This window comes from Anser brachyrhynchus (genome assembly GCF_964034855.1).
Source record: "Anser brachyrhynchus genome assembly, chromosome: 4".
NCBI classification, from domain to species: Eukaryota; Metazoa; Chordata; class Aves; order Anseriformes; family Anatidae; genus Anser; species Anser brachyrhynchus.
Genome location: NC_137698.1, coordinates 20,464,438 through 20,483,810, shown reverse-complemented (window position 1 = coordinate 20,483,810; position 19,373 = coordinate 20,464,438). Strand labels below are relative to the sequence as shown.

At 34.9% G+C, this 19,373-nt stretch overlaps 1 protein-coding gene across 6 annotated transcripts in view; it reads right to left on the bottom strand.

The window, feature by feature from the left end:
• Positions 1-19,373, bottom strand: part of LOC308194865 (uncharacterized protein) — a 124,259-nt gene that overhangs the window by 78,669 nt on the left and 26,217 nt on the right. For 3 of the 6 annotated variants that reach the window (XR_013950941.1, XR_013950942.1, XR_013950943.1), the window contains one exon: positions 10,310-10,367. The exons of 1 other annotated variant lie outside the window; for it this stretch is intronic. Coding sequence is in view for 1 of the 5 variants with exons in the window: in XM_080591406.1 (XP_080447532.1) it covers positions 6,500-6,555 (56 nt within the window). In the remaining 4 variants the exon portion in view is untranslated. Of the gene's footprint in view, positions 1-2,088; positions 4,112-6,499; positions 6,589-10,309; positions 10,368-19,373 lie in introns of those variants that run through there. 2 more of the 6 variants (XR_013950945.1, XM_080591406.1) reach the window with 2 other exon arrangements.

Here is a 19,373-nt window from a genome sequence, read left to right as displayed (position 1 = left end):
TGTCCTGGTTCTGTCCCCTCCCAGCTTCTTGTGCATGCTGGCAGGGCAGCATAAGCTGAAAAGTGACATAGATCACTTTCTTGCTGAAGACAAAAGTATCTTAAACATATATTTAAAAAATAATGTACATTGCTTTCTGATATATGAGTATATAAGTTGCCAACTCTTGCTGCCATGTCTAAATAGGTAAACTGAGAGTTGAATGAGTTTTTGATGTATACAAGAAGAAGGAGGGAGGATAGAAGGAAGGAAGAAAGAAAGGAAGGATGGAAGAAAAGAAGGGAGAGGGAGAAAGAGACAAAAGAGGGGGAAAAAGAAAACAGAAGAGGAAGGGCTGGAAAGGGACAGAAAGAGAGTTAAAATTATGAGTACCTAATCAATGCTAAAGTATCCCAGCCTAAGGCATTATCTATGGTAATTTCAGTGTTTCACTATGAACACTGTCATATTGGCCTTAATTAAATCAAAGTCGATCATTTTCATCATGGAAAAAAGGACTGAACAATATGTGAGAGACCTTCATGGTGGCTGAGAAAAGAATGTCTTTCAGTCCTGTTGCCTTTGAGTAATGATACAGTGTAGTAGGAAGGCAGTGATAAGTTCCAAGCTACAGACCAAAAGTTTTTACATTATGATGAAAAGGTAACAAATAGATATGCTACATGCTGCTGGCAGATGCAACAAAGGGCTTGTGGGATAAGTGTATTCTTCTGAAGACCATGTCTGTAGGCCATGTGAGATATCCTGGGATATCTCAAATGCTACTACATACCTGTTTTGGCAGCTGAACCAAGTGCTTAAACATAAATAAAATCAAGCATATACAAAATCTTTAGCAGCCATAAATATGAAAATGATGCTACAGTTTGTTTCCTTCAGCACCCCAGGAGCTAACTATTCATTTTCATTGTGTGTAACAATAAATCTCAGTTAAACACTTTTTTTTTTTTGCAGTGTTCCAGTTTTTCCAGCTAGTCTGTCACACGACACTACATCCCAGATGATTTTGAACTGTAAACTCTTTCTGATTGTGCATCTCTCTTTCATCTGTCCAGTGGGAATTGGACACATTGTTTTCCCAGCTGAGTACCCTTTACAGTTTTCTTTCCTCTTCAAATACAAACCAAATTTTCAAACTCATATAAGCTAATGGGTACCATCGGAAAAACAATTGAATTGATTTTTTGTTTCTTTGTTTTATAATATACTGCCTATTGTGAATGAAGTGAGGACCTCTGCAAAACTGATGTCAGTACTGAACAAAAGCTGAAGACTGCATATGCAACTTTAATATTTAAAAACCATAAAAAGAAACAGCTAGGGAGTTAAAGATCAATTCTCTATTTGGCCCTACTTAGTTTCTTTGTCAGCTGTTGAGAGAGTAATATCAAAAACTTCCGGGAGAAGCATCTGTAGATGGCATACAGACTATGAATTATGGTACATAGTAGCTATATTACAGAGCCATGGAGTAATCTGAATTATTTGGTTAAATGATCACCAATGTGTTCACATACTAGCCAAAGACAAGGAAGCAAAGAAGACAGATTAAACCTACTGAAATTCCAGAATCTCTTCAAAGGAGACATACAGAGTGCTGTAAATATAAATAATTGTCTAAGGCTAGGTTCTCAGCAGTTTTGTGGAAAAAAGGCTACTGTATTAATAAAAAGGAGAATATCACATAGAAGATGGAAGTTGAGTTTTACATCAGCACATTACACTGATGAACCAGCTGTTAAAATATTATGGCCCCTTCTGTTATCCATACTTGGAGAAGAGTGTTGAAATCATAAAGACATTTCAAATCAGTGCTCCAAAAATGATGCGACACTGAAAACCAAGCCTTTAAGGAGCTCGTCTTATCAAGTTGAGTGAAGTGTTTCTTAACGCCCATGGAAACTTGCCTATGCACAGGAAAAAATAAATAAACCTGATAATGAAATACTTTCCAATTTTGCTGACCAAAGTGTAACCGGGCCTAATAGTTGGAAGTTGATGTTAGACAAATTCAACCTTGAAATTAGAAGCAATTTCCTGTCTGTAAGGGCAAATAAACAAGTTTCAGGGAAAATGGTAGACTAACTACTCCTTAATATCTTTTGGATGAGACCAGGTTTTCTTTTTCCCTAAATAGTATGGTAACATAGTTTCTGGGAGAAATTCAAGGCCCATAGGCATGTTTGAGTTAGTTAGCTAGGATCATTCTTTTAAAGCTTTAATTTGTGAATATATGAGTTGGCTTATTCATCTACTTCTTTGCTGAACTTTGAATAAAAGAATATTGCCCCAACATTTCTGCTACTTGCCAGAGTGTTTTGGAAGAGCATTATTCCTAGAGGCACAACTGATCAGATGAGTTCTTGATTGCAGTTGTTTTTCTCCTTCTTCCTCTGAAACATCATCCAGTAGTATAGTCATGATTAAATGTAAGAGTAGGATTTTTTTTTTTTCTCAAAAAAAAAAAAAAAGAGGAGAGAGGGAGTAGAGTAGAAGGGAGGAACAGAGGGAAAGTTGAAATTCTCTGAAACTTGGATGGGAAATTGACAGTTTCATCTGCTTGGGCCACATATACGATTATACTAGCCGGTCATTTTCCTGCCATTGTAGATCCCTCCAGGCATTGTCAGTATTTTTATCTCTGCTGTTCCCTTTCTATATGAGTTTCATTTTATTCTGTAACTAGAGACTGCATACTTAACATGGGCATATCTGTATGTACATGGCTGTGTTACACCAGATGTCTGCATGGATGATATAATGAGCCTTTTGGCATTACTTATTTTTATTTTGTTCATTTTCCCACTTGTAGTTCATTATCAGTCCACCAAAAATACAGTCATGATAGTCATGTTATCTGTGCTACTCCTTGAACCTAAGGACTCCTTACTGATTTATACTGGCTTTACTGGCACAATTTTGCATTAGCACTGAGATAATGTCAGAAGATGGCCCCTGTGTCCTTCTCATAGAAACTGAGTTAGTGCTTTGCCTAAAAATATAGGCACAGTGTTTTTGAAGTTCACTTATCAGTAAAGGCCTAAGATCTCAGAACAAAGTGTGAGAAGCAGATTCTTTATAACAATAAGCTGGCAGCAATTTTTGATAGAGAAGAAACCAGAGGAAACAGGGAAGGGAAGAAAAAAAAAAAAGAAAAAAAAAAGAAAAAAAAAAAGACTTTCTGTCTATGTTTCTTTCAAAAGCTTTAATGTAAACACAATAGCAGAAGCATTTGAAAAGAGGCTCCGAGGAATGTCTGCCCTTACAGAAGTAGAAAGGGAAGGACAACTACAGTTTACCTATATTTAGGCATATGCAACCTGCACAGTTTTTCAGTTATTATGTCCTATCCTATTTCTGTGGCAAATAACATCAAAGTTGCCTAAATGACTGTAAAGAAGCCAAATATCATACATTGTCTGTGATTTCCACTTTGAGCATTTTGCTCCTCAAGGCCCTTATCAAAAGTAAAAGCTTTTCATCTTATGACCTAGCAGTCATCCCAATTCACTGGAATGGCTTCTGACAACAATGTTTATTTTTTATTTTTTTTCTTTAAAATTATGAATCTTTGGCAGAAGTCAGATTTTTCACTTTTAAGCTGGAGAAATGTTCATTATAATAAGACTATGGTTTAAAAATGAAATAAAATATGTTGAATAGACCAAGAAAAAACACATCAGAAAAGCTTTGGAAAATATACTAAAGGCGTTTACACAAATGATTGGCTGTAAATAAATCTCAGAAGTCTAAAAATAGACCAGTGGGATATAAATACCGTTAGGAATACCTTGTCATTTTTGACTTCATGTGAAGGACATTGGTAACAGTCAAAAAACTGTAACAGAAGCTAACAAAGGATTCAGGTCACTGCAAGAAAATGTAAGAGAAGGCAAGTCACCAGCATACATAAGATATATAAGAACTTATATACATATATCAGATACAAAAGGATCTCCTAGACGGGGGTTCCATTTTCTGCCTTTTCAACCGTTGGCTTTCATTGTAGCTTTTGATTTCATAGTTTCAAAAATAGCCAGTACCGTCCCTCAGAACTGTTTATTAGTGTTGTTTCAAGGTCTCTTCCACTTTGAGGTATGGCAGAAGGGAGCTAGAATGTAAAAACAAACAGCTCTGTGAGACAGGAACTAATTGTTAAGCAAATATAATGGATTGAAACTGAGATTGTGTACCAGTAAAGAGGTAATTTGGGTAAATTGTTTCATAAGTGATGGACAGCATGTACCAAAGCATGCACCTGAACTACTATACTGCACAATACCTTCAGGATTGAGCTGAGGGTACATGAAAGAAAAAAAGAGAAAAAACACAGGAGAGCCACTTAGTAGGTCTTTCAGCATGACTATAACATAGGCTGAGCAGGCTTGCAAAACCTAATTAAAGCAGAAGTAGAATGTTAATTTCTTCCTTCCTTCCTTACTGAGTTTCTGCCTTCCCACCCTCTCTCTTTTCATATTAAATGCCGTTAAAGTGAAAGTCTTGGAAAAAATTAAGGTGTTTATTAGAAAATTTGGAATTGTTTTTCATGGGGAAAAGTGTTCACTCCTTTCTGCCACTCCCACTCAATTGCCTTTTGTGTAAAATTTAAATGTAGAGCTCCTTTGACACAGGAACCAGATATACCTGGTGTTCACAGGGGACTTCTCTTGCTCTTTTCCTATTTCTCATTCATCTTGTAATTGCTGTTGTAACAAAACTAGGCTTTAGTATCAGACTTTAAAGGAGAACTGCACTCACAAAGGGAATGCAAAACGTAAGATTCCTAAGATAAGACCCTAATTCTAACAGATAATAAAAATAATTTACTACTCAAATTAAAGAAAGATGACATGAAGATGCTGTTAGACTAAGGATTGTTCTATTCTCTCATGTAATCAAAACTTCTGATTAATGGATGAGAAAAAATGGATGAGAAAGATTTCCTATTTTTGGCCAATCCAAATTCAGAAACAGAAAAAAAAAGTTTCTCGTATTTCAATTCATTTTTTCTTTTAAAAGCATTTGTTTGCTAGAGGTTATTTTTCTAGACTGTTTTCATTTCTTTTAAATGCTTGCTTCCCTGAAATGCTGAGCAATGATAAAACCCATTGATCTATCTGCCTTGTGACTGGATCCTCCTAAGCATCTTAAGATGGGAGACTAAAACAGTGGGTACAATCACAGATAAATTTGATAGTAAAACTCTCTTTGACTATAATGGAATGAACTTTATTAGCATGAATGTTTATTTCAAACTGTCATATACAATGCCTTTTTTTCACTTCAGTTATTTTACATAACTCCAGGCCTAAATGCGTAGCTATATTTACGTAGCAGTTACCAGAGTAAGATCTTGCAGGGACTCATTGGCTCTAAGCTTTCGCAGGCTGGCCTGGCCATATGCTGTTACTGAACACTCATTGTTAGTTACTGGTTTGAAGAGTTTTTGTGAGTTTGTTTTGTTTTTTCTCCCCAAGGGAAATGGCATTTTTATGAAAGTTCTCTCTCTTCTGGAGACTACTAATCAAAGATTAACTCATGCATGCTCCAAATGCTTTTTTTTCTTTTTTTCTTCTCCAAACAGAAATGCTAAAGGAAGCTTTCTAAACAAGCATTTATAACTGATTTAAATAACTGCCAGACAATAAAATCTGCTCTTCCCTTCAGACACAATGAAAACTGCAGCATGACACAGTTTAGAAGCCACTAATACCCATGTTTGTAAAATGAAAAGACATTATATAAATGGACACTTCTATTGTAATAAATGAAAAAGCATTGTTTTAAACTTCAAGAAAGCATTGTGACCACCTTTGTTTTGCCACTCCTTTAAGTGAATTGAAGTTCTACATTTTTTTTAATCTTGTGGGGGCAAGAGGGAATGCTAAATATTCTGCTAAAAGCAGAACGTTAAAGGCATTTTTTTATACCTGTGCTTGCTTTACTTCAGCATTATCTGGGACACATGTTGTGCAGCTAACATAAAGAGTCCGTGGACATGTTTTATTCCATGACTGAAAGAATTTGCTAGATGATCTGCACTCCTCCTAATTCGTTTTCTTGAATGCCCCTATAATTTTTTAGTTGTCTTCTACTTCTGGTATTCATAAACAAAGTGGATAATTATCATCTGACCCTATTTCATCATACCATGCTAAATGCTATGCTGTCCAGCTTGCTTTGAAATTCTGTAGGCTGTCTGAGAGAAGAGTTCTCAAGCTCTACATACAGCTCTTTTCCTGTTGTACCAACCTGCACACTAGTAAAGAATGTACGTAGAGCTTGGCCAGTTTAAGACAGTGCAACAAACAACAGCCCCTTGGACTATCAGGGCCTTGGGCACTGGGAGTTTATCTATCTGTCACACTTTGGACAGGAAGCAACAGAAAAGAAGCAGACTGTTTATAGAAGCAAGCAGTGCAAGCACACCCCAAGACTAAGGAAGAAGAAACCCCCAACAGGAGCACTGAACTCCCAGTGAAGAAGTAGGTATACTGACCACTGGCTGTGATGCTCCACAACCACTGTGTTGAAGGCTGACACAATCAACTGCATGACACAGAGGACTTTGAAAGGGTAAACAAAACTCTGGAGAAAAGGCACAGATATTAGTAATCTTATGCAACAATTTTGAAGTTATTTTTATTAATGAGTCTTCTTGGTAATAATTTGCGCAAAACCTTTTAAATGGTATTGTAACTGGATGAATAACAACAGTTGCATTTTACATATGTTGTTAGGACTTTAACCTCAATGAATAGGTTAATTGCTTTCCTATATACGGATCCAAAAATTTATCAATTCTTAGTTCCATCAGTAGCAGGTGTTGCCTTTTGCTCATGATAGTATAAAAACAGAGGGAAGACCAGGCAATGGCAAAACCTCAAAGCATATTGCATGCTTCACTTTCTGGTGTTAAAGAAGGAGAAGAAAGAGAATTTTAACTTTGCCTTCCTGCCTTGTGAAAGCTGTGTCTAGAGAACATGGCAATTTTTCTCTTAAAGGGGTGATATTTTCAATTTATCAAGCAGCTACATTTTATTAAGATTGCATAATGATGACAGCAATTTGTTTATGGCAATGTGCTATTAATAATGTAGTGTTAAAACTACCATCACATTTTCTTGTTGGTGATACGAGTGGAAATACAGCCTCACATCATATTTCTGCAGCATTGAAATTAAGATTTAGGAGATTTAAAACTGACTACTGGCTTCAGTGCTCACAGGGTCAAACTTGTCCAAATTAACCCATGTTTTCAAAGAAGCAGTGGCCATCTTCCAAGTTTTTTTTTTTTTTTTTTTTTTCCACAGAGGATACTCCGTTTTGCAATTTAACTATTGACACTATCTTCTCTTACAATGTAAGGGCCTGATTGTTACTTTACTTAATTGTAATTAACCCTTCTCCACCCAAACTCTTGACATTTTAATAAAAAAGATATAATGACAATTTTTGTTTAGAAGTGTTTATTTGACACTTTTAAAATTATTCCAGATCTGGGGCATGTTAAGCAATTTAAAATTTCACTGAATTTAGCTATTAGATTTCATTTAGTGAACTGCTGTTAGGAAGGAGACTTTTCTGTCATTCTAACACTTGCAATGCTTCTCATACTTCTTTATCTGCAAATATGCATCACCCAACACCATGTACACAAGTAAGGTATTTAAAATTATGAAGCTGGGGTCACTCATGGCTTAGTAAATCCAAACCCTTGAAACTGCAGGAAAATATAATCACCTTATAAATGCCAAAGCTGTGCCTTCCATAGCCTGGTAAGCATGACTTTTGCCATTACCAGAAGATGCCAGGCTTTGCACTGACCTGGCAGTGCACAGTCTCATCACTTGTCTCCATTCATATTGGCCTGAGCTGCTTTTAGCTTGGTTTAGCAGCTGTGCAGGAGTCAGTTCTAGCCTAAGTGCTGGGAATACCCTATGTGGTGAAGACCCAGGGAACCACTGTGCAACAAACCACAGCCCTTTGGGGTAACAGGAACTGGGGAAGGCTGTGGATGACTTTCAATCTTGGGACAGTAAGCAAAGGAAAGAAGCAAACTTTGCTAAGAAATCATAAAAAAAAAAAAAAAACAGGGGTAGAAAAAGACGGAGAAGGAAGAAAAAATATTCTGCTGAAGATCTGAGGATGCTGAAAAGAAATCATAACTTTTCCTTGCTCTTCTGGGATAGACTAAAATTTTGAGTCTTAGGACCCAGGGGAATATTAATAGAGTGAGTACAGCACCAGAGAAGAGGGGGAGATACACAAAAGGTTACTTTATGTAATAATTTTAACTGTAATACCAATGAGCTTTTTCTGTATTAATTAGATAATTAATCCAGTAATATATTCATTGGACTAAGTGTAAATTCTTAGCATATATGATTTATTTATCTCAGGACATAAGGATATTTTGACTGTAGCTCTTGGAGGCCTTGTCCTCCCTTATACTTAGCTTGGAAAGTTATCTGCAACTTCCTTATTCTCATGATTAGAAGGCTTTCCAAGGTTCCGAAGTACCATCATTGTTACTTTATATCCACATATTCTGATGCCAGCATTGCTCTTTGGTTTAACAGTTCTTTTATCCCAATTTTTATTCATGTTGGCAGTCTTAAATTGTCTGTCCTTCAAAATGTATTTTGAAAAAAAAAGTTTGCAGGATCCCAGCTGTGTGTTGTAAAACTATATATGGTCTGGTAGAAAGAAGTGAGCAGATTCAGCAAAGCATATTGCTCCATGCAGAGCCGCCTTTTTTTTTTTTTTTTTAACATATTCAGCTGTAGGGATAAATTTAGGCTTAACAGCACCTGTTGGTGGAGCATGATCAAAAACTTCACACCAAAGACAAACCATTACTCTGTTCCTTTATGTATTATGTAATACCAATTTTAAGTAGAAACTCTCATTTACATTCAGATATATTTCAAAAGTGTGCCCCTTGTGATGGTACAACTAGAATAAACACTACAGCTCTAGCAAAGCCTCTGGGCAGAAATTTAGAGAATGTATGTAGTGTGCTAATAGTGTATTACACAAGTTACAAAAGCAAAGAGCTGAAGGGAAAAGTAAAGTGTAAGAAAATAAAGAAACCTCATATTTGGGTGTAAGGTTAGCTCTCTTAATAAAGGAATTACACTAGCTATTTGCACCCCACTGGAGATAAAGTCTAAACTTCAAGCTTTTTCAGTCACATAAAAAAGGAAGAGTCTGCGGTGCAGAAATTTAACAAGAGAGTGAGACTGAAAACTGAAATATTGAAAAGGTTTCATCACTTTGTTAACTTTACAGCTCCTCTGAGCAGAGTAGAAGTTAATATAAACTGCTTCTGTCTAAAATATAGTGGAGCAAGAAGTCTCAAAATATGTTATGAGGTCCTTTAGGAAAGCCAGAAAATTCTTAATTGTTTGGTCTTTAAGCTGAAAAAATACAGTGTTGAGAAAATGTGACCATGGCATTCCAAGGCTTCTTCACTTCAACTTTGCGACTTTCGGTGATTCCTTTTTCACATTGGGGCTGAAAGGATGGAAGAAGCTATTTGCTGTGGAGATAAGGAATTTACATTGTCGCTGGTTCTATCTTTGGTCCTTTCCCATCTGAATACAAAATTACATTGGTCCTGCTTCAGCCTCTATGGCATTTTCTCATAAGGCTTGTGACAGCTGGCCAAAGGGGCTGTGGTTACCTTAGTAGAGTGGGATAGATATGTACGTGCATGTAGGTTCAGATCTGGTTCTGTCAATAAGTGTGCATCTGTAGGACAATATATTATCCTGGATATTCAAGTATTGCCAGTCCTCACAGATTAGAAAACAGCAAGAGGGCACATATCAGTATGCGCAACACTCTTAAGAAATAGGAGTAATTTACCAGAAGAAAAAACTTCATAGAGCCAAACTTTATGACTTTAGACATTCTGAGAGGCTGCAACAAAAATTTGAGGTAGGACCATTCAAAACTTTTCCTGCCTTGCGTATATATTACCAATAGTCTCAACATTTCTCTGCATACTGTTGTCTAAATGGGGTTTTCTTTTTTAGGATTCAAACAAGCATTCAAACAAGCATTTCATGAACATATGGTCAATTAAAGAGCTACACAGAAGGCTCCTGTCTGACACTTTTTCAAGCAAGACACACCTTTTTGTATTTGCAAGAGCTTTAGACTGAAATGGAATTTTTCATTTTCTTTGCTCTAATCACTGATATCTTTGTTCTATAAAGATTTATGTTTTGTTTTGTTTTGTTTTGTTTTCTTATTGGTTTCTATGTAGGTCTAACATAAACAAGGAATCTGACCTACTCACCCTGAAATCCCTCACTATGTCTCTCTCCTTCTCCTGAAGATTTTCACTGTGGTGTTCCCTGTGAAAATATCCAATAAGAGAACTTAAGTCCCGTAGAGAATAAGAATAGGTACAAAAAATTCTTTATGAATATTTTCATCATGGTGACCTTGAAGTTTGGATTTGATCCACCAGTTCCAAAACTTATAAAAGTCTGTCAGGCTGAAATTCCCTGAAGATTACAGTAAAGCAAGGTGAATGACCACATGTTTCATAAAATGAAAACTGATCATGCTAAACCAAAACACAGTCATGTTACATCAATGGGCCAAAGCATCTTTCTACAGTTATGCAAGAAAAAGTATCAAAACTCTTCTTAACAGATTATCTCTGAAAGACTTCTGATTCACCAATAAATTACATTAAAAAATCTGCAAGCTTTTTTTTTTTTTGCACAACACAATCATAAGAAAAAAAACATCTTTTTTTATTCATAGAAAAAGAGATTAAGAAATATCAACATGTGGATGACTTAGAGCTATAGAATAATCTTGTGTGAAAAAGAAAAAAAAAAATCAAGCAGAAGGATACAAGTATTGCCTCAGTCTAAAAAGCTGCTAGGAAGGAAAAATATGAAACTTATTAGAAGTGCAAACACAGTAATAAGGGTATGGCTACATGTCACATTGCAACAACCCCAGGCATCTGAAAGGGCAGAACTATGTCCTAAAATTTTCATTGCAGTACCACAGAACTGAGTGCTACTTATTTTACCCATGGGATAAATTATTGCAGGAAGGTGCTACTCAATTTCTGATTAGCTCAAGTAGCTCCACATAGTCCTGTAATGTAAAGTGCAAGCATGGAAGCAGAGGCTCTGGTTCAAAGCTGATAACCAAACTATGCTGTAGTATCCTGCATGCACTCATTTTACTTGATTATCAGTGGGCCAAGACTTCAAATGAATTTTGGTGACTATCAGTTCACAGAGGGGTTGTTTATTCCCTTTAGAAATCAGAAAGTTAGCCTAGAAATTTCACAACATTCCATAAAAGCAAGACAAATTGAAATGTAGTTTAGGCCCAGTGAAAATCAATCAGAAAAATAAAGTCTGGCTTCCTGGTGGACTTTCAAAATCCTTTCCTTGATATTGGTCAGGCACAGGTCCTATGCTGCCTTCCATATTGCATTATCATACAGTTCAATAGAACAATAATTGACATTCCAGATCTTCCCTGGTGTCAGTGATTGGGGAGTGAAGACAAATATTTAGGAATATGAGCAACAGTGCGGGAATTCACACATTAGCGTTCTCTTCAAAATTCCCGCTTACTATTTGTGCCCTTCCTGACCACACACATGGATGTCAGTATGAGGCCTGTCATGCTTAATGGGTTGAGCCAGGTACTTTGCTTCTCTACCCTGAAATATTCATTTATCAAAATTAACAGTGTTTATAGATGAGCTGTGTGTCTACTTGTCCATTTTTGGGGAAAGGAAAAAACACTTTTATTACAGTCAAAACTACTTTTTGCATAGGAATCCTTTATAATCTGAGCCAAAAGAGGTGCAAAAAATAACATGAAGGTCAAAATAGGAGTGAAAGTAGCAAAATAAACCATGCTTTTGAATACAAACATTTACGTGACACTGAAGTAGTTCTAAGAACAAACTGAAGGGTTTGATTGAGGATGAATTTCATCCCCCTCAAAGGCTTATGATTCTCTTAAGATAGAATACTGAAGCATTCAATAAATAAGGAATAAAATGATTACCGATCACATGATTTGCACTTAGCAATTTCTTAGAAATTAAACTCAGTCATCCCAAATCAAGCAAAAATGAAAACCTTGGTTTCAGGAAAAAATAACATAATGTTTTAAGTTAATCCAATTCTCTAAGCAGTGTTTTTACTATGTCTTAAGAATCCAGGAGTTCCTATACATCTTTTACAAACACATTTATCTTCTGTGAGTGTGCAGAGTATTCAATACCCCATGCATTATAAGGGTTCTGTGGGTTCATGCTTATGAAATCACAGTGCCAATCAGGCACTAATCCTGTAAAGTAAAGTAACATCCCACACAGTCTATCACTAAATTCAGTCTAGCAGTTTGAGTAATCAGACTGGCAAAACCAATGATACAAGGCTGAAAATAATAAAAACTAGTGCTGAACTGCTCATCAGCCTAGAAATTTTAGAGCAAATGCATTGAGTGTAACAGCCCAGAAACATTTTCATTACAACTCATATATTCTGTTTTGTAACATTAGAAGGCTTTAAAAAATGTACATTGAACAAAAAGCCAAAGGTTTCTAAAAGTAGATGAACAATCTTACACTGTAGGAGATATCACTGAAAGGAAAACTTTGGATAATAGTAGAATAATAACTTTAACTGGAAGCAAAAAAAAAAAAAAAGTTTCATGGGATTTGAAAAAATTAAGATAATAAATGTCTCATATTTTAGTTTGCTGAAAGATAAGGATGGCTGGCTGCCAGTGTAGTAAGAATTTAACTTCATGAAACATTTTGGCCCCTCTAGTATTGTAAAGCTTTTCAGAACTTCACTGCCCTAGTGCCTAGGACATTATCGATTGCTATCAAACTGACATACCAGTTTGTATTTATATCTTTCTTAGGGTTTTTAGGTTTACTAATCTTCAACATGGCTGAGGTTACTGATATCCACAGCTGCCCAGTCACATTTTTTATTTCTGCTTTTGAATATATATTCTTTCTGTGGCATGTATACTTAAAGGATATGATTTAGTGCATGGTGACATTAAACTCTAAGGCTTTTGCTTTTAAAGAAGTGATTTAAAGTATTTTACAAGCTACACATCTAAACCATCCACTTCTTGACATGTCTGTCCTCAAGCAATGGTCCAACCTGGTGAACGTGTTCTGTCATCCTAAGAGATGGCCATTGGTCTAGACAGCTGAGGGACGTGAATTCACATTCAAATGATGTGAATTCATTCATCTGGGTGTTAAGTGCATGATACACAGCCAAAAAATTCAAAGCAGTTGTCTTGAGGCTTTGTGCCTTTAGTTAAGGAACTGAGAAGTTTTAATCTGTTTGTATCATTAGCAAAGCATTCATATATATGCATCTGTTGGTCACAAGACTGTGCTCATAAACTGAAATATATAATGCAAGAAGCTTCATTAATGCTTATTCTATAACATCAGAGTGCATAAATTAAATCTCTTGGAATTCATTCATTTATGCCCACAGCAAAATTGACAAAATGTAGAACTCTTTGAAGTGATTCTGGTGGTTTCAGTCCAACACCAAACAGGTTTAGTTGCATATGATTTAGGATTTCCTTGTGCATAAAGTCCATCTATTTTCTGCTCTGACTGTAGCAAAAAAAAATGAATGGGGTTTTCAAACTTACATATTGACAGTCTCCAATCATGACTATGGACTTGGATTCAAAAACATCTGTTCTATGTCCTAAAAAAATTGTTGTAATATTCCTCTTGAGAACGATAGAAATTTCTTTTTGTAATAAGTAAAAGTATGTAACTGCACATCTATTTACTGAAAGAAAATCTACTACTTTCAGAATGTTGAAACATGACAAATTCATTTTGTTTCAATCCAGAAGGACCATTGTGTCATCCCTTCCGGCAGTCTACAGAACACAGGAATGAAGTTTCATGACAGTGTTTCTATATCAACACAAACAGCTATACTTGAAAGTCATACATAGAACCTTAAGGAAAAGTTATAAAAGTATCTGGCTTTCCTTCTTTCTGCATAAAAACATCAGCATTGTCTATGCTACCATACCAGGATGCATAAAATACACTGCAATTTCCATTACAACTGGAGGTATAACTTCAAAAGGTAAAATATAAGCTTACCAGAAACTGAATGTTGCAAGACATGGACACTGAAATGTTCTTTAAGTACATTTAACCCTCCAAATAGAATGTTTCAAAACAAAATAGTATCATAACAACATTTTTTGTAACAGATTAACTGAAATAATAGTTAAAAACAATAATAAAAAATGATGCAAAGAATTAAAAGCTTAGTTTTAAAAAATAAAATATTAAGTACAAAAGATTAGGCTTGGCTCAACCTCAAATTATTTACCCATTCTTTTCAGATTAAACATTTTTTTTCAGTTTGTCTCAGAATATTTCTTTCTTGGTTTTCCAGTTCAGTCATAGAACCAAAATGTCTAATTTTAAATATCACAGTTTACTATATTGCTACATTATAATTTTTTCAGAAAAGTCTAGTACTTCTAGCCAATTTCTGTAAACTAAAGACTGTATTTAAGGGTAGAATGCTGTTTTCGTAAATATTATGATATTTTTTCTTACACCATTCATGTAATTTTTGATATATCCATTTCAGAAATGCATAAGAAAAAGTAGTTTTGAAGTAGAGTCTAAATGACTGAAATTTCATAGTTTATTTAAATATGAAAATTATTTGATTTTCAATACAAAATATTGACTGGAATGATCAGTCTCATTGTTAATTTTAACTAGACTAGGAAGTATAATTGGAAAAAAATAGACAACCTTTGGGCTAACAAGCCATCTTCATATTCCAGGTTTAGCTTATGTGGTGCTAATACTGTGTAGACAAACAGGAGGTGTGGTCACTTTCATGCAAGGTTTGTAACTCAGAGCTCTGTCCATGCAAACTGCTCTCTGTGGGCAGATTCCTCTCAGCCTCTGAAGTTTCACTGACTAAAGATGGCTGACTCTATGACAGTTTGTGGGCTAACAGGAGAAATATTTTCAGAATTATACTGCCCACAAAGAGAAACTACTTTAAACAGTTGTTTTATGCACTTAGCAGAAAAGGAAGTTTTCTATTTTGAATACATCAGTGTTTTCCTGGATCAGTTCAGTGTTAGCAACTGTTCAGTTATGTCTAATAACAAAAAAGGAAGTGCATGTTGGTGTTTGTCTGCCACTGATTATAAATATTTTTCCCTTGGAAATAGTATATTGACCAGAGAAGATTTATTTAAATTTATTGTATAAATAGACAAGAAACAATGTGTCAGCATAAACAAACCAAATGTTACATGATATTTAGAACTAGTAGAAGAAATATGATGTTGCTTGTATTTATTTTTTAATTTTGTTTTAATTTGTTTTAATTCTACTTGTTTTTGTTGCATGTTAAGTTAAATATCAACTGAATCTTAAGTCTTCTGTAAGCCCATTCATTCTTCCACTTTGTAAAAGACTTGAGTTAGTTCCTGTTGTGTATCATGACGCTGATGAGATTTCTAGCAATTCATATTGGATAAAAATTCTCATTCAAGTCATGTACGCAATACTTGTTTTTTTTTAAAATAAAAGACCTACTGAAGGAGATTCCCAGTCTGTATAAATTCTCATTAAGCAATTTGGCATTTGGTTTGCCAACAGAAAATCTGTACTAAAATACTGCAGATGAGGTCTTAATTAAATGTAAAATTCACACTGAAAGACAATTATTCTGATGCTTTGTCCACTGTGAATCTCTAATCCAAAAGTCACTTAGACTTTGCCATGTAATTTCAGACCAACTCTTAATTATAAATGATTGCACTGTGCTGTTATAGGAAAGCTATTCCCAACAACCAAGTGTCAGTGAAAGAAACCATCACATTTCTGTATAGCATCACTAATACCAACAAAAAATGTAGTCAGAAAGAAATGCTGATGGCAGTGAGTTTACACAATCGTGCTGGGCACGTATTTCAGGACTATTATGTCAGTTATCACCCTATTGTTACTGATCTGATTTGCAATCATTATCATTATAAATCAGTTCCAGAAATGACAGCAAGATAAAATAGTTTCTGATCTTCAGTAAAAACCTGTGAGGAAATCATGTAAATCTTGACACTCAAATCTTGCTTTTTTTTTTTTTTGAACTTTTTTTAAACTATGTATAGCACCCCAATAGGTGTGCTAGCAGTAGAAAAGGTTTCCACAACTACTACTACTAAAGTTTAAAAATTGCAAAGATTTCTTTTTTTCCCTTCAGTTTCCAAAAGTATTTCCAAAAGTATTCTGCTGGACTGCCACTGATCATTTAATGAATTTACACTGAACTAAAGTTTTAGAAATTCCTTGGGTCCAATTGAATGTAATGCATAATAATTTGGAAAACTATCAGCATATACTGCCACACTGTAAGCTGTCAGAGCTCCCTCAGAGTGTATCTAAATCTTGATCAGTAACAATGATGTTTTCCCTTTTTCACTTTATCTGGGATGTGAAATAAATATTAATTGTCACAACATTTTTGTGAGATACAAATAAAGTTAAAAAAGGAAATTTTTATTTTGTTAAAGCACCTCCACTGATTTTCTTTCACTGGAAGATTAAGTCTGCACACAGCACACTGTTATCTGCCTCAGATTTTTTTACATTCATTATCTCAACATCCTCTTTCAGAAAAAGAACAAAAGAGGCAAAGAATAAGAATTGAAAAGTAGAATTGAGGAGTAAGGAAAGGATGTCTTGAAGTGGGTGATTTTGGTGATTTCTTTTTTTTTTTTTTTTTTTGTGGCCTTAATAGAGAAATAAACAGTCAATGGATTCAGTTCTGTGCAAGAGGAAATATCTTTTAATGACCTAATGGAAATCCACAGTACTATATGAGGATTGGTTTCATCTTTAAATATCTAGGCAAGATCTCAAAAGACAAGGATTCAATTCATGGCTGTTCCACAGATTTATCTCTACTTTCCATTGTTAAACAGAACAATAATTCCTCTTTGATAATGCATTACTGATGGTTTTTCAATGCAAGTACTCTCTGCATACTTCTAAGCACCACAGCATTTCTGAACATCTAGTTCTGAGTTTCAAGATTTTTACTTCAGTGTATCTTAGCTATTCTTTTATGCTTCAGTATTCTTTCCCTGACACTAACATTTGGTTGGCTGTTTCACTGAAGTGTTTTAATACTGCAAGTTATCTTTGCATTATAGTTCAAATAAGAACAGCCAAGTAAAATATAAAGGTCTATTTGCTACATCCAACTGATTACCTCAAACCTAAGAACAACTGTAGGCCATTTAGGTCAGAAAGTAAAATTTCTAAAACATTTATAATGTAACATGTTCATTCTGACCTAGATAAAAGAAAATGCACAGACTACAGAGGAATGTGAGCTTTGTTATTGGTCACGTCAAGGATAAACTGAAAATGAAATTCAGAGTACAAGTATAGTGTAGAGACTTGACCTTAGACAGCCCTTTTAAGAAAAGAAACAAGGAAATTAAAGCTTTAGAGTGAAATTTAGGATGAGAGGTTTTACTCATCCTAAAATTTGCAAAATCTTAGACCCTTATGTAAATCATTTTGTAAAACAGCAGATAAATCTGCTTTTTCATATTTCCCTATGTAAACACATTATCACGTCTTTAGATTTTTCTCTGTGATATAAATTAAAGCTTTAGAAGTAAGTTAATTAGAGTGAATATAGCAGCCTGATGAATATACAGTTGTTATCTGCCTTCTAGGACTGTATCCTAACTTAAGCAAACTTTATCTTTGAATGTTCAGAAATAATAGTTAAGAATTTGCATAATCAGAACATGAAGTTCTGTTCTCTGTGTAATATTAACTTTCCATCTGTCTGTTTCTCAAAAAGTCTCAGAACTTGGACTGTCCTAAACAATCATTTACACCTTTCAGATTTTTGTGACGTTTGAAAATAGAGTCACTGTACCAATCCGAAAACAACAATATAACTGCTATCTTGAGTATGAAATGGTTCTGTAAAGTACATATTAACTAGTTCGTAGTCATCACTGGGTAGACCAGAAAATTAGGACATTATTTTCAAGGTGCATTATGAAGTTACTTACACTGCATTATAAAATGCAATTATTTTAGAGATAATTCAAAAGAAAAAAGGTTGCTCTCATAAAATAGGATTTTTTTCCAGAGAAGATAAATATCAATAAAGTCTTAATATTTCATTTTAAAGCTGGAGGCATTGATTCTGTTACAATGCTTTCTTATAATTACTTTATTCTGATACAAGTGATAGATGGAAACAGTTTTCTTGTCCCATAGACAATAGTGAAGTAGCACAATTGGTCATTATTATAAAAACACAATTTAATTGCTCTACAGTGTGAATGGTAGTGAAATGCAAGTGTTTGAAAGATTCTCCATACAAATTGATGGTTATTTCTCTAAAATAAATGTCATACTATGTTGTGATGATGCTCTTAAAGAATTGACTCCTCAGCAATCTTATCCATCACCATCCCTCATAACCTTCATAGTCACTCTGAATGGTTAGAACACCTTCCAGCTTTTTATCTAAATGTTCTTTGTAACTTTTTTAACAAGATGACCCCAAAGTGACAATATTAAAAAGTTACAGCTAGCAGTGCAAAGCTGCAATTCTCAGGGAATATCTTCATTTGTTATGGCTTGATTATTCGAGGGGAGAAAAGATTTCATTTAATGCTACATTCGAATAGCATTTGCTAGTTGCAAAAACCTGTTACATGATTCAACTATCTGCCTGTGCTGGTTCAGTGTTTGGGAAGGATACTTAGCCACATGCTGAGCAGATTGTGGTCTCATGATAATTACGTGACATGTAATTACATTACATGACATTTCATGCCTTTTTTTTTTTTTATCAGCCATCAGGCAGTCAGACTAGGCAGTGTGTGACTTTTTCTCATGCACTTATGAGAAAAACCAGATGGGGTGACACAAACTTCAAAGTTATCAGAATTACATTACCTCAGAATTTTAAGTAAAAGGGGCTAATTTTTCAGCAAAATGATGAGGACCGCTCATACAATTTGTTCTCCTGGCCTTAGTGAAAAAGTAATAGAACCATCTGGAGTGGGCATCATATCAATTTTTGTCTTTCTTGCGGAGATGCTATGACATGGTGCTACATGCAACACATCTGGGGTGCTGAGTCAACACAGCTGTATAAGCCCTAAGGTGAGGATTTGTTAACCCTGAATTAGAAGATGAATCGATTACTTTTTTTTCTTTTTCCAATGCTGTGAGGCAACAAAGTGGAAGAATGTAGATAAAAAAGCTATCTGACCATTTTTGTTACATATGC